At 38.1% G+C, this 13398-nt stretch overlaps 1 protein-coding gene across 2 annotated transcripts in view; it reads left to right on the forward strand.

The window, feature by feature from the left end:
* The window catches only part of DOCK2 (dedicator of cytokinesis 2), a 407820-nt gene that overhangs the window by 37649 nt on the left and 356773 nt on the right, over positions 1-13398 (forward strand). For both annotated transcript variants that reach the window (XM_067566685.1, XM_067566686.1), the window contains exons 14-18: positions 1963-2146; positions 2243-2340; positions 7910-7999; positions 9355-9455; positions 9934-10068. In XM_067566685.1, the coding sequence (XP_067422786.1) occupies positions 1963-2146; positions 2243-2340; positions 7910-7999; positions 9355-9455; positions 9934-10068 (608 nt within the window). The remainder of the gene's footprint in view (positions 1-1962; positions 2147-2242; positions 2341-7909; positions 8000-9354; positions 9456-9933; positions 10069-13398) is intronic.

Here is a 13398-nt window from a genome sequence, read left to right on the forward strand (position 1 = left end):
CCATATAACTCCTTTATACACGTTTAGTAACCCTATACTAATACATATTCAATACTATTACTACAAACTAACTAAAATTCTATGAGTGTTGATCATAGAATGGGTGTGGTAGGAGGTGCAGGCATCCAGCTTTTTTAATAATCACATGCATCTTAGTCTAAGAAAAATCATAAATCCTTCATTCCTTCCCTGATTGAATCCTCTGGTTTGTCTGTTCCTTCTGTTCTGTCACTCCAATGTTCTGTGTTCTGCTGATGTTCGCTAGATGTTCGCTGCTGCTGTCTTCTCCTCCAATCATGATCGCCCAAGCCCTGTCATCTCTGTCTTGTATATGATTTTCTGCCCTTTTCTGGTTAATTGCCTTCTTAATGTCAATCAACAGCACCTTCCCCACCCAGGGGTCATATTTTTCAACCAATCAGCTGTCCAATAAACTAATTAGCTTTACTTGTTTACTTCATACTTGGACCTCCTTCAGATCCTCTTACCTACCTACTTGACCCCTCCCTGCAGGTATTAGGAGTGACCTTTATTTCACCCCAGTCTACCTTTCTGCTATTGGTCAGTTTAACACCTCCATTTTGTTTCTCTCTCTCAGCATGACATCATCAGCCACCTTTTTAGATTTCTAGCTAAACTTGCTCTAACCTATCATTATTTATTACTTCTCAAAAGCCTTTTCTTAAACTATCTATATTTCTATTCATGCCTAATCATTATGATTGTCGCCATCTTTGTTAGTTAAATCAGAAAAGATAAAATCTGCTGTTTTCTCCCCCTCTCTGCTTGCGTTTCAGCTGTGTGGCTAAATGCTGTCTGGTGCTGATCTGCTTGCATGGACTAGAACAGCTTTTCTAAAAATCGCTCGTATTGTTGGGGAGACTGTTTTCAGTTCCAGTCTTATTTGTCAGCTGATTTTTTTAGTTTTTTCCTAATTTCTTATTTCTGAGTAGTTACAATGTAATCAAGTTGGATTTCATGATGGACTGCATTCAGTCTGTCACAGTATCTAGCCTCCCTAACCACTGTTCAAGTGCATAAACTTATTGAGAGGACCTCAAACTGATTTTACAGAATTCGGATTTATTTTATCTAACACAAAAGCATAATGTCATTTTCTTTTGGCTCATGACGGTTCACAGCCTGCTTAGAAGGCCAAACACCACAATTCTGTTTATGATTGCCACTTTATGGAGTGTGTTCAAATCAGAAGAAATAACCTCCCATTTTACATCGTGCTGATTATTCCAGCATAATCTCTCTAAGATATGGCCTTTCCTCTTCATCCAGAGAGTCCTGACCCCCATCCTCTTGGATCTAGAGGACTGCAACATAATCTTCTGTGGCCTTGAAAAATGCAGACTTGACCACCATTACCCCCGCCCTCATATCCATTCAAAATGATGCTTCAATGAAAGCTTTCCAGGATTGCAGCTTTGATGACATCACCCTCTTTGCAACTCTTCTCTGTCCTCTTCTACGTTTCATCAAACACAAATTACTTTATCACTTTCAAGGCCCTTCATGTTTTATCCCCACTTCACTTGTCTGTCATGTGCTATTAAAATGTCAACTCCAGCCTCGGTTCTGCCATCATACAGCTATCATTGTCAACCTATTACATTTTCAAACAATCACCTTTGCAATTTCTTCCATTCTACCCTTCACATGAGGGAAGGAGCACCTCTTGAGCATCCTCAATGTCACCCCTCCTTAAAACTCTTCTGTGGTGCCTAGAAAAAAAATCTTTAGTGAGGTTGCTGGTGTGCCGAGACTGTGGCCTTCTTGCTGACCAGCTTTGTCTCAGTGTTTATTCATGCTCCCCCTGTCTGTGCATGTTCTGTTTTCTCTTATCTATACTTCATATTGTAAACCATTTTTGGGGCAGGACCTAATGCTTGTCAATGACTGTGTCTCCTACACACTCCTGCAATCTAAATAATATAACTAATATGTTTTTAGGGTGATAGTAAGAAAATGGAGGATGCTGGTGCTTATTTGACTCTACCTTCCTCTCGCCAACACGTGGAGAATAAAGGATTAACCTTAAGCCGAAGTGCTAGCAGTGTAGGAGGACTCTCAGTAAGCACACGGGATGCCTTTACTATTTCAACTCTGGTTTGTTCGACAAAGCTAACTCAAAATGGTATGCAGTTCAACTTCTTATTTAAGCATTTGTAAAGGACTATGCTCATATTAAAGTTAAAAAGCTGAACTTTATCTTCTCTGCCATTTATTTTAGTGGGTTTACTGGGGCTTTTGAAGTGGCGTATGAAACCAGATCTGCTACAGGAAAATTTAGAAAAACTGAAGATTGTGGATGGGGAGGAAGTTGTGAAGGTACCTCCTTTTGAATGTTACATTGATACACAGTTGCTGTTCTCTTGCTGTTGGAGCTCTGCAAATAGGATGTTCCTTTCCCCTTTCAAGATTTTGTGAGCCTGCTGCTTAACTCGTGACAGAGAATGGAAAATTTAGGCTTCTGTCAGGCTTACTCATGGTTAAGGTTAAGATTTTGTCATGGTTCTTTTTAGTAAAAGTCAGGGATGGGTCACGGGCAATAAACAAAAATTCACAGAAGCCCGTGAGTTCTCCCTGACTTTTACTAAAATTAACTGGAAACACTGGGGTTGATGGGGGTGAGGAGAGAGGATTGAAGCAAGAGTGGGACAAGAGATAAGTACTCCAGCTTTTCTGGGGGGAAGGGGTCGGGTCTAGCACCTGCCGGCTCTGGCCCACCAACCCAGGGCTGAAGCAGAAAATGTCAGAGGTCTCTGAAAGTCACAGAATTCATGATCTCTGAGACATCATCTTCATTCATGGCATTCAACAATTGTCTGGTAGAGGAGATTCCATGATTTAGGTATAGGTGGTGCTGCAGATCTCATCTGCATATCACTCTTCTTTCAGATCAGAGGCCATTTTTTCTCTGATCACATAAAATAATTCAGTTCTGTCATTAATTGTGTAAGATGCTCACATGAACAATTTCCACTATATCTTAATACCAGTCTTGGAAAAAGCAAAATACAGTTTGTACACTTCTAAGGATTAATCCATTGGGACAGATAAGGATAACTTTAAATAGACATTAGTGCCAAGTATAATATGGATTGAGAAAATTTTTGATAGGATGATAATTTAGGATTTCATTACTGTTAGTAACTTCTTAAGTGTCCCCATGTTAGACATTTTAATGTCAGAAATTCCTATGCTCCCTTCACACATCATTGTTTACTGGGCCATGTTTGAACAAGAGTCCAATAAATTCTTAATTAAATTTGTGTTAGGCTAATTAAATTTGATTAACTAGCAGATATTGGTGTATATCCTAAGGTATTTGACCTCTTTCAGTCATGTATAAAAAATTCATTTGTCCATATATGCCTTTGTGAATTTGAAATGCACACATATGAAAAAAGTAAATAATATCATAACAAATGTTTAGCCTAGATGAGAGTAGATGAGAAGTCTTAATACTGAAAGAGCTATTGGATAAAGCGAAGGCCTTCTATGTTAACAAATGAAAGTGACATTCGTTTACTTTATATATCAATTGTTTGTTGCTTCCCATGTGAAAACTATTTTGCCAGGATGCAGAAGTAGCTAAATCTGGCAGATAGAAATCCTCAAAGGAAATAACTTCTGCAGCTTCCCATTCCTCTTACTAAAAGCGCCTGCCTCCAATTTTTATGTTAGTATTTTTCAGAAAGGTGGGTTAATCTTGGTCTTTCTCTTTACCAAATTTTATAGGCATATTGTTCATTTTCTGTCTGCTTGAAGCTTCAGACAGTCCTCCTTGAGTAAGGCAATATTACTTAGCTAACTCAGTTCCACAGAAATTCCAGACATAGCATTAATCTAACCCTTGTTTTCTTTATTCAAGAACTTACTGCTTCCATGTGCCTTAGCCAATATAAATATGTTATCATGGCTACGTTTTCCCTCTGCAGTTTGTACGTGTTCGAGTCTTTGGGAAAATAGCTAAAACAACCATTTCCCCTGCCCCACTTCCCCTGACATCTGAACTTTCCTCTGTACCTGCAGTTTATTCTTCAGGAAACTATAAAACTGACATACTATGCAAAACAGGTGACCAGGGCTGGCACACCTCATTCCTAGGTCCCATAAATATTACCTTTGGCTATGTGGCTAGGTTTTTACTTTTTGTGAAGTCAGTTGCTCCTTGGTTCTTTTAGATTTTCTAGGACATTATGCTATCTCTGAGCTTATTTTTTTCCAAATTTAGATTTCAGTAATCCCTTGCAAACGGAATAGTGTATATTGGCTGACAAAAAATGTTACTGGTGCATGGTTTGTTTTTTTTTTTTTGGGCGGGGGGGGGGGCACAATTATTTTACTCTTTGCTTTTTAAAGTTACTGTCTGATTTTTCATTTGTAAGACAAAGAGAAACAGTTACAGAATTAGCAATATCTGACTGTGGCAGTGCTAAGAATGGTGGGGGGAAAATCATAGAGAAACGTCCACGACATGACAATTTTAGTATTATTGATTGTAAGAACTCAAATCATGAAAATGGCTTTAAAATATTGATACTTTTTAAAAAAAGTTCTTGATTTGATTTGAATAATTTAGGGTTCATGTTTTTAAGATTTTGCCTGCAACCATGAGGGCTAGAAATTTACCTCCAACACATACACGTTACTTGTATTGCAGACACATCCTCTCTGAAACTGTAATGCTCTTGAGCACAGTTGGAGAAGAAATTGTCAGTGCTTTAGGGGAGAAACTTGGATTTTGAGTGGTTTTGGGGGTGCCACTAAAAAATTGAGAAGTCTATCAGTTGCTTCTGCAGTGTCACTTGACTTTGTCACAATCAAGAGCAAGTTTGTGATTCTAGAGACATCCAAAATTCTGAATTGGACAAAGGCATGAGAGGCATAAACAAAAAGTTGATGCTGTGTGTCTGTTTATGTAGATGAATACAAATAAAGGAAAAGCCCTTTTACTCCAGTGTGGTACATCACATCAGAGGATGTGCCATAAACCCAACCTCCCTTTGGTTATGAGGTAGTGTTAACTGATGCCTCTGTTCATTACTTCCTTGATATGACTTCTTAAAAGATTTCCTCAATCGACTTGCTGGACTGACCTATTTTTTTGAGACAATGTCTCCCTCTGTACTGAAAAATTAATCTGTCAAATGTTTAGCTGTTTTTGCAGTATGCTTCCTGGTTTGTCTCCGCAGAATGAAATGGTATGTCAGAAACCCTTCTGAAGGGGAAATCTTGTTGTAGATGGCATACACTAGAAGCCTGGCAGGATGGAGAGAATGTATAGGCTTGAATTTTTTGGTCAGGTTTCACTCTAACAGTAGCTGTAATGGTAACAACATAGAAAACATTAGGCACAAAGTGTAGAATTAGGTTCAGAAACTTTATGCAGTCAACTTTATTTTGGAGGATATGTGGAAATGAATGGAAGACTCTGTGTGTTTGTGTATTTTACCATATTATAATAGTCTCTCAAACAATAAGGCTTTTAATTTCTTAGAGTTTGCACTTTGAAATAAAGGGAGCTAGTTAGTGAAGTCAGCTGAACTGAACAGCTCAGGGATTTGAATGTGGATGAGACGTAATCTCTTGAAATGAAAGATGCAAAAACATAATAAGCAAGAGGTAAAAGCTTGTAGGACGGGGTGATTGGAGACCTCGCTAGATGAATTAACCACCTCAAAAGGGATATTAGGAATAAGCACAGAGTGTACAGGGAAAGAATAAAGAGGTTGATCTGCAAAGGGTGGTACATCTTGGAGGTCAGAAAGTGTAGGAATAAAGTGAGAACTGCCAAAAGTAAATCTGAGTTACATTTCTGCAATGGAAACTAAGAGAAATAGCAAAAGGTTATATAGGCATATGAATAAAAAGAAAACAAGGAAAGAGGAAGTGGGGCCATGCTGCAGTGAAGATGGGGTTGAGATTAAAGATAATCTAGGTATGTTTGAGAAACTTTGACTCAATTTTTGATGATAATGTAAAGCCTGGAAGTAAATGTAAGGCAGCTACTGGCAATGAGTATATGGAAATGGAAGTTACTATTTCTGAGACGAAAGCAAAACTTTGCATTTAAACTGCTTTAAATCAGGGGACTGGTTAACTTCCATCCCAGAAAACCTAAAGAACTAGCATGTGAATTTGCAAGTCCTGAAATGAGGAGCATTTTTCAAAAATCTAGCCAATCATAGGTACTACTGTATGACTGGAGAATAGCAAACATAGTACTTATATTTAAAAAGGAAACACAAGTGATCGGGTCAACTACAGACCAATTAGTTTGATCTCAATATATGCAAGGCTTTAGAACAAAATGTGAAGGAAAGATAATTAGACAGAGATAATAGCAGATAATGCAAGGTGGTTTTACTTAAAGATAAATTATGTCAGACTAACCTGATGTCTGTCTTTGGTATCTGAGTCTCTCTAGACAATAGAAATGTGGTAATTTATGTGGATCTTAGTAAAACAGTGAAAGCCCATTTCACAAATCTTACTGTCTTCAACACAACACAGAATTCTTGAATCTTGTAGTATCTGTTGTGTGAATATATGTAGTTTTTATCCAAGAAATAATAAGCATTTGCTTTCAGATACGCTTTTTAAACTTTTTTTTCTTTCTGCCCTCTTACTCTAAACTGATATTAATGAAAACATTCCCTGATGCTTAAAGTTTTAAAGAGGTATAATATTCAGTACGTAAGCCAGGCTCTAATTATTGGGTTAGGAAGGAACTTCCTTGTGGGCAGGTAACTCCATAATCATTTACTACAGAGTGTTTCTACACCTTCCTCCGAAGCATCTAGTGCTGTCAGAGCGGATAATTGAGTATAGATGGGTTTCTGGCCTAATCCACTATGCTTTCTTCTCAAGTGGGGTTAAAGCCTTATGCATCTAGGGACTGATTTCGCTCTGCGTGCGTGTGTGCACATTTTCACTGTGCAGAGAATACAGGATTGGGCCATTAGTGATTAAGTGTTTTCCACAAGTTTTTTGACACTTTCAACTATACCTTAGATCTAAATTTTAATTTATGAACTTGTCATAGACAGGTGATGAGAAAAATTGATGGAAGAGAACAATAGTAAAGCATTGCTACCAACCTGGTTGACAAACAAATATTGGCTCAGTTTGTGCTTTCTGCTGCAGACAACAGATAGATAGACATGAGCAAAAAGCATTGTTTTTTATAGCTGGTGTTCTATGTGTTATGGGTTCTAAAAAAGAAAGGACGGGGGAGGGGGAGATGCATTATAACAAGTTACAAGGTAAGTAAGAATTTGTGAAAAAACTATTAAATAATGTTAGTCCATATAATAGGCAATGAGGATGTCAAGAGAACATACGTAAGTTAGAAGTCAATTAATTTAAATCAATCTTACTCTTTAAGTCTAAACAGCAACTAATACTATAGTATATATCTCTGTTGTGGGCTGGTGTGCAATATCAGCTAGGGGTTTTTTCCATTGACTGTAATGGGCTTTGTCTCAGGCTCCAGTGGAATGAAAATCTTTTGAGCTGTTGTTACTTTTTCGGGATCAAAAGAGCAAATATTGATCTATATCACTCAAAACAGGATTATGTTTTAGTTTCATAAAAACGACAGATAGTGATAGGTTTTTTTTTTTCTGTTTTGCTCAATGGCATAAGTCTTTGAACTAAACATATATTATTTGACCAACCAATCTGACTCTTCAGGGACATGGGCAACTTCCAAGAACTAAAGGCTATATCCTTCAAGAGGCATCATAAAGGCAGATAATTTTCCCCCAGGGGCCTCTAAAAGTCCCTTTGGAGGAAACCATATTGTATTATCTACAAAACGAGTTCTCATAATGTGATTTTTTTCAAGTTATTTTAATTATTTTGTCTTGTTTCCTTTTCCACTGTTTAGTTTCTCCAAGATACATTGGATGCCCTGTTTAACATCATGATGGAGCATTCCCGTAGTAATGAGTACGACATTCTAGTCTTTGATGCACTGGTAAGAATCCTCATAGAAAAAGTAGACTACACTGCAAATAATAAAAATTAGCAGATGGACTCAAAATGCACTGAAGACACTGCACTACTAAAGTGTCATACAGACTCCATAGTGTGTAAATGCCCAAGGAATTGGTATTAAAATGTCAATACTAGTTATTGAAATGTGACCTTTTGAGTGTGTCATGCTATCTGGACTGGCTCATGACTGTGAGTGCCAATTTCATAGCAGGCTATCAGAAAGCAGGGCAGACACCCCAAACTAGCAGTATGGTTTATAATTAGATTTCACCTACCCAGTAACAAATGTGAACTCATAAAACACTATAACGGTCTTACCACGCAGGCAATTTACCTTGCCATTCAGACAAGCTCCCTCAAGTAATACACGGTCATTTACACCAAAGATCACAAAATATTCAGGTTGCTTCCAGTCTCAAAAGACCAGTCACTTACCCCAGATCAATTTGTACCTCAGATCTCTCACTAAAGACAATGTTTGTAGCCAATCCTATAGTAAACTAACTAAGGATTTATTAACTAGGAAAAAGAAATCCGTTGTTTACACGTTAAAGCAGGCAACATATAAGTACAAATGAGTTAGTCTGTGGTTCCAAAAGGTGACACAGATGTAGTAATCTCTCAGTTCAAAATGTCAGAGTAACCATGGATACCTCTGCTTCAGTTTAGTGTGTCTGGCCCTGTCAGAATCCAACTATCAGAAGAGAGATGAAAATTTTTCTTGTTCTCCTGTTTTATTTACTCCTTCCAGCATTCAAGCTGATGGGATGGACTTTCTTGCACCTTCATGAGTGTGAGAGGGCCATTAACCAAGTCTTTGTATTGTGATGTTCCACAGTGGCCCATTTAGTTTTGATAGCCCTTCTTGATGGGAGGTGAACCATTCCTCCTGATTGGGTTCACTGGGTCATAGCAAGAACTTCTACAGTTATAAAGAAAACTTACATATCATCTCATAGCACAGGATACAGACACTACAAGTGAAATTAATACTTGAAGCAACTTAGAAGTATTTCATAAAGTCAAATACATTGTTATAAGTCCAGTACCCATCGTAACCATGCTAACACACAGATGAACTGGACTAGTTTCCAGCTATGAATTTCAGTGCTCAGCTGAGGCTTAATTCCTTGGCAAGAGCTGGCATCTGGTCTGCCAGCATCACAGAGTGAATAGCTACATTTGCTGAAACTGTGTATCAGTGTGCACAAAGTAAGTTCTTAAAGGTAAATTCTTCAGAGTCAGAAATACTTCAGAAACCTGATATTTCCATTTTAATGTGGCTTTTTTTTTTTTTTTTGGTGGTAAACACTAATTTGATTGATCTCTGTTTAGATTTATATAATAGGACTTATTGCGGACAGGAAATTTCAACATTTCAACACTGTTCTGGAGGCTTATATCCAACAGCACTTCAGTGCAACCTTGGCTTACAAGTAAGTCTTTTCTTTTCTTTAAAAAGTGGGTTTTTTTTTTTTTTTTTAAATCTTATTAAAAATCCCCCGTCAGTTTTTTTTTTTTTTTGAAAGTTAACAAGTAATTTCAGTCTCATTAGATGTCTTTACTTGGTAAAGTACTACGGTATGTTGGCCAAATTGAGGCCCTTTTCAGTTTCTGTTTAGTCCTCCAGTAGGCCAAAGTCCTATGGATTTCAAAGAGGACAAACCCAATGTAAGGCCTGAAAAAAACCGTAAGGGATTCAGGGTTTTGTCCAATATGAAGCCGATGGATTACACCAGTTCTGTGCAAACTCTAGCGGAAAGCCAGTAGCTGCGGAAAGCCTTGTAAGGCAGTGGTTAGCTGTACAGCAATGCAGACACCTGCAGCCAGAATGTCAAGTTATTTACTGTGACAAAGCTAGTTATCGAAGTGCATTTTTTTAAAAAAAGTGTTTTGAAATTATCCCTAATTCAGGAAACTAATGACAGTTCTGAAGACTTATTTGGATACCTCCAGCAGAGGGGAACAATGTGAACCGATACTAAGAACTTTGAAAGCACTGGAATATGTGTTCAAATTCATTGTTCGATCAAGAACATTATTTTCACAGTAAGTACTTCTTCTGTAACTACTTGATTAGTGCTGCAATGTGGCAAAGGTGTAATGTTGGGGGCGGGGAGTGAGGAAGAATTGTGCCTCAGTGGGAAACAGCTGAGAGAGCCAAACTCATGACATACTGCTAAGAAATAGGGCAGACTCACCCCAAACTGGTGGCTATTCTATCATTTGATTATACCACGCCAGTAACAAAAGTGAACTTGTGTGTTGCCACACTAGTTAATAGAAGTAAAAAATGCAGTCTCTTTAGGCATTCCAGCCTTTGGCTCACCACACAGCCACTGGACTTTATAGTGAGTGGTTACTGAAAACCAGTTTAATCAGAATTAGGATCCTTCCAATCCCAAAGGATCAGTCACTTAGCCAGATGAATATATAACTCAGATCTTACCCAATAATCACGCTGATGCCAATCCTTTAGTCTTTTTTTTCTTTTTTTATATTATTAAACCTTTAGTTTTAGTTACTAGTTATTGAATGGTTAAAGGCTCATATACATAAGTGATTTTCATTGTTCATAGATTAGGATCACAGGAGTAATGGAATAAACTGCTAGCTTGCAAAAGTCTCTCTGGAATCACCCAAGCAGATTGAGGTCTTCAGCCCTTGTTTAGAGCTTCCTTGTTAGAAATCCAGTCCAAAGAAATGAAGCATGAAATGAAGACACAATGGAGATATCTCAGGGGTCTTTTATATCCTGTACCACATCTGTAGGAACTTTCTGATGATCTTTTTATTTCAAATTGAGCACGAGAGTTATCAGTGTTATGGTGTGCTTAATGCTTTATCCAGGTGGTAAATGTTTTCATAATGAAAATTGTCACAAAAAGCAAACATCCACCTACCATTTCGTTGAGCGCACAAATTCCAGGGCCCCACTAAGTAATAATGACCTCTCTCGGAAGGTGATCACCAGCAACATCAGATGGTTTTGCCAGCTGTTTGGCTTGGATCCAACTCCATGACAGATGGCTTAAAGTTTAAATGCTAGTCTTTCCGATTGAGTTTAGCAGATAAAAGACTGTACGTAGCACAAGCTATAATAATTTTGGACTAAATAATTGAACTGATTTTAGAGCTCCAGTTATCCATTAACAGGCTCGAGAATTTAATTTTAAAAGGAAAGGTTAAAAGGAACTAGGTGTATATGTAGCTCAGCAAAGTGATAACTAACACATAGGACATATGTCTACAAGCTTTTTTTAAGGAATAGCAATGAGGGAGGAATTTTCAGAGTGGTACAAAAGGTTATAAATGTGAGCAATGGAATAAAACAAAAGAAAATTTTAGGCTTAATATTATGAAACATTTCTCAGCAGTCAAATCTACTAACATGAATAATACTCTTCCAGGGGATGAAAGCCCTGTTGTTTGAGACTTTGAAAACCTAATGGAAATAAATCTATAAACCTATGTAGAGAGGAATGCTGTACTAACCAGGGAAGCGGGAGGTTGGTCTGGATGACTTAATGAAACTTCCATCTCTAACCTCTTTGACATGGTTCTATGGCTTTTATCTTTGTCGGTTTTATAGAGGGGCATATTTTTCCTCAGCAAAGATGAAGCTTTGATTTATATTCCGTACATATGGAGAAAGTCTCACATGGAGGTAGAATCACTAGGAGGTAAAATGCACATTTCATGCTTGAAACTAAGACCTTTTGTCCATCCCTTTGATGTTTAGCCCTTTATGTTTAAAGAACAACAAAGATCTCTCTCTACTGTATGTAACTATATGCAAAAATAGATCTCTCAAAGAAAAATACTTAAAGAAAAATACTAGTCATTTTTGATCTTCAAAGTCTTTATCACTTGATAGATCCACTATTACATTATGTCAAACAGAAAAAGAATAAAGCAAAGGAAAAGCTTGACTTGGAGAGTCAAATTCTACTCTTTAATTTGTACATGGGATTCACTGAAGTCAATGAAATCTCTGTTATGTGTCTTGAGGGCAGAATTTTTCCTCCATTACTAACTAATGCCTCTCCATAATGAGTTGATTAAAGCAGTGTTGGGTGTAATTCTCCTATAAGGCCATTCATTGCTAGAGAGACTCCTTTCCTACCTACCTAGCCCATGAAGTAGGGTTTCAAGTTTCTCATTAACCTATTATTTCATTGTCTTATTGTAGCACCTCGTAGCAAAATACTGATCTCTGCCGCAAAAAGCATACAATCTAAGTAGATGACAAGAGACTGAGGAAATACATGGGGGCAGGGACAGAGCGGTACAAGGAAACCGAAACAATATTGGTCACCGTGATTACCAATAGTCTCAGCACACCAGTGGCCTAATGGTTGTCAAGTTGGGTTATTTTGTAAGCATCACAGGAAAGAAGAATTTCGAGGAGGGTTTTAAAGGAAAATGAGGAAGATTTGTGGATGTTTATGGGAGTGTCCCCTAAGTATGAGGAACAGTATGTGAGGGGGGAGGGGGCAGCATGAGGGTGCTTGTTTTGGAACCTTAACAATCAGGCAATGGAAGCTGGCATCAGGGGCCCATCAAGGGGGGCAATTATATCAGAATACTGCGAGAGATGATAGGTAAGATGGGTTAGGCCATGAAGGGCTACTTGAAGACAAGTAGCTTATATTTAATGTGATAGAGAAAGGGGAGTCAGTGGAAGGGTGCAAAGAGAGGATGACCTAGTCAAAGCAATGGATAATACTGCAATATCCTGCTGCAAAGTGTAATTATGACATGAGATGAGTCTGTGGTAGAATTTTAGTTGTGTGGCTAGATAGGAAAGGCCTTATCTTAGAGATATTATGTAGAAGGAATCTGCAAGATTGATTTAATGGTCTCACATCTAGTAGATAAGAGTTTTGAATTGAATATGATTCTCAAGATGTGGGCTTGAATGATGGGCAGGGCGGTGTTGTCCAATGTCACTGAGAAAGGTGGGTTTATGGGGAAACGTTGGGCTCAGTTTTAGACATGTTGAGCTTGAGCTGATGGCAGAAGAAGACTGGTCTGGAATACAGCAGTAGATCTGTGACTTGTGGGAGGGCTTGAGGAACAAGTCAGAAGTGGTGAAAAGTTGTTGGGGATTGCAGGTATCAGAATCTATTCAGTTGACGAAGTAGAGTTGTTTAGCTAGGAAGATGGTAGAACTGAAGGGCTTGTCTGCTTCTGTGACTTTTACATTGATGTAGCTGTACCTGTCTGGTTGTGTTGCATTGATGTGATTTAAGCTTATTTGAAACTGGGCTAAATTGCACCAGTGCATCTGTATGGAGCAGGGGGATATCCTGCCCTGCATGTGTGTAGACACTGAGTATTCCAACTAAAATCCATGTTCTCTCCCTACAGTTTCTC

This window comes from Emydura macquarii, unplaced genomic scaffold (genome assembly GCF_026122565.2).
Source record: "Emydura macquarii macquarii isolate MOO-44397 ecotype Brisbane River unplaced genomic scaffold, CSIRO-AGI_Emac_v2 contig_2768, whole genome shotgun sequence".
Classification (NCBI taxonomy): domain Eukaryota; kingdom Metazoa; phylum Chordata; order Testudines; family Chelidae; genus Emydura; species Emydura macquarii.